This window comes from Hylaeus volcanicus, chromosome 3, assembly GCF_026283585.1.
Source record: "Hylaeus volcanicus isolate JK05 chromosome 3, UHH_iyHylVolc1.0_haploid, whole genome shotgun sequence".
In the NCBI taxonomy this organism is placed as follows: domain Eukaryota; kingdom Metazoa; phylum Arthropoda; class Insecta; order Hymenoptera; family Colletidae; genus Hylaeus; species Hylaeus volcanicus.
The window spans coordinates 13,078,341-13,080,446 of record NC_071978.1 but is presented as its reverse complement, the minus strand read 5'-3'; the positions used below and the strand labels follow the sequence as shown (position 1 = coordinate 13,080,446).

The following is a 2,106-nucleotide window of genomic DNA, read 5'->3' as shown; positions in this document are numbered from 1 at the left end:
TGAAAATTCGAATCGAACCCGCAATATTACACTGTAACGTACAAATATTTTTATATTATTCCTGAGAGCCATTAGGAGTCACCATTATTCTGAGCTCACGAGACAATTGCACCTTTATCAACACCCTTCACCTCGTAAACTGGAAGAACTTGGAATCCTCAAGTTCGAACACCATCGCAGACGAGGTATGGGATGGACCTATTATCGTCGAAGTCACACTGAGTTAGAGCCCTCGTGAAAAATCAGTGGTTTTCTTGCAGAGCACTCTGTGTTTCAGGAGGGTGACTCAACGAACACGACATTCACGCTAAGCCCAAAAGTTGGCGAAGGTAGTAAACGTAAACAATTCGCCCTCACGTTGCATACCTGTGGCTACAACTTCCCTATCAGGCTCAGAAAATTCTCTAAAGATAAACTCCCATTCTCATAGCTTTACGTTTAATAAATAGAAATTGGACAATTCGCGAGGACGTGTGGAACTTGAAAATAATTACTGAAGGATGTTTGTACATTTATGACAAAACATGGGAAAATATACAATAAACTACACGTCACACTGTTTAGAAGATAAGACATCCTTTCATGTGAATTTCAATTTTTTACCCGTGTCTAAACAAATTTGCACAAACATCCTCGGTCTAGGCTCGAGCTGTTACTTTTAAAATACCCTATCTCCTTGCTCAAATTCCCCCAAGTATCTATTCTAAACCCCTACCAATTACGACGCTGTCGCGTCTCCATGTGGCGCCACTACTTCGCCTGCTCGCCGAGCGCTGAAACGTGGAGCTCTTGTTACACAACACGGCCGAATAAGGTTTGCGAGTAACTGTACGCGAAGCAGCGGATGAGAATATATTACAGCGATCGTCTCGAATGGAGACGACGATGGGAACGCGTGGATATCGCGATAATTGGAGAGAAAAGCGGGAGCGAATTGGTTTAAGGGGTGAGATTTCAGATCGCTGCTCGGACAGACTGAAAGAATCACCGATAGAAGAAAGAATTTATGTACGTGGTCGAGGTAAACAAGGGTGGATACGGTGCCAGAGCGGTTTATTTGCGGTTCAATTTGCGCTAAAGTACAGATACTCATGCAAAAACGAACGGTATGTACAAAGCGCGGACGTGTGGTGCGTCCACGAACGAGGCTGGGTAGAATCGACGCAAACAAAGCAGGAGAAATTAAATCTGAAGTTTTCCTCGTTCGATCGATACAATTCTCGAAACGGGATTCCCGTTTTACAGAGAGCTTAACGGTGTTTACACAGTTTGTTTGTTTTTTTTTTTTTTTTTTTTTGGAATTGAAACAAAACGCCGGAGAACGACAATGTTTATTTTGACACATATTTGACAATAGGCATATAATTATACATAAAATGAAAAAAAAAGCTTCCTCGATAAGTCCGTTTTCGTCGATCCTGAATTAAGTTACTCGTGTAAAATCATTAGCGAGAACGCCGCGAGCGATGCATGAAAATAAGTGGTGATATTTTTTTTTCGTTTTTTTTTTCTTTAAGATATATCTTATATATAATATTATATATAGAGATACGTATATAACATATGGTAAATAAATATATAATATATGTACAAATAATACCTAGGCGAACGCCACTTCGCGTTAAGATGTCGCCACCCCGAGCCGGGACTGCCGTACTGCAACAGACACCCGAAACACTGTCATCATATGCGTTCAGCTTATGTCAGAAGAAAAATGATAATGCAGCAGCCAATCTCACACACCACGCTAACTCACGCTAGGGGTTGAAATTCGTCACTCTGATTACTCCATCGTAAAATAGAGGATGTCCAAGCACTTTGTTCGATGAATCATTTTATAAATCCACGTGTAGTATAATTCATTCAACGAATAAACTTTTTTGTGATTATACGATGTATTACAAGAACACGTAATACTGTATTTTATTACGTGAATACATTTCTTTATATTTACGTAACGCACTGTGTGAACATAATATTATACTTAATTCAGTGCTGATATATATTTTTAATTTTTTGTCATACATCATATAAATACAATGCATTTTATTCATCGAATAGTATCATGTTTGATGTAATAAATTAATGAAATTATTCATCGAATGA

General features: G+C 38.8%; 1 protein-coding gene across 8 annotated transcripts in view; it reads right to left on the bottom strand.

Moving 5' to 3' along the window:
- Positions 1-1,268: 1,268 nt before the first annotated feature.
- Positions 1,269-2,106, bottom strand: part of LOC128874483 (tropomodulin) — a 74,701-nt gene continuing 73,863 nt past the window's right edge. For all 8 annotated transcript variants that reach the window (XM_054119323.1, XM_054119324.1, XM_054119327.1 and 5 more), the window contains one exon: positions 1,269-1,656. Coding sequence is in view for 1 of the 8 variants with exons in the window: in XM_054119327.1 (XP_053975302.1) it covers positions 1,622-1,656 (35 nt within the window). In the remaining 7 variants the exon portion in view is untranslated. The remainder of the gene's footprint in view (positions 1,657-2,106) is intronic.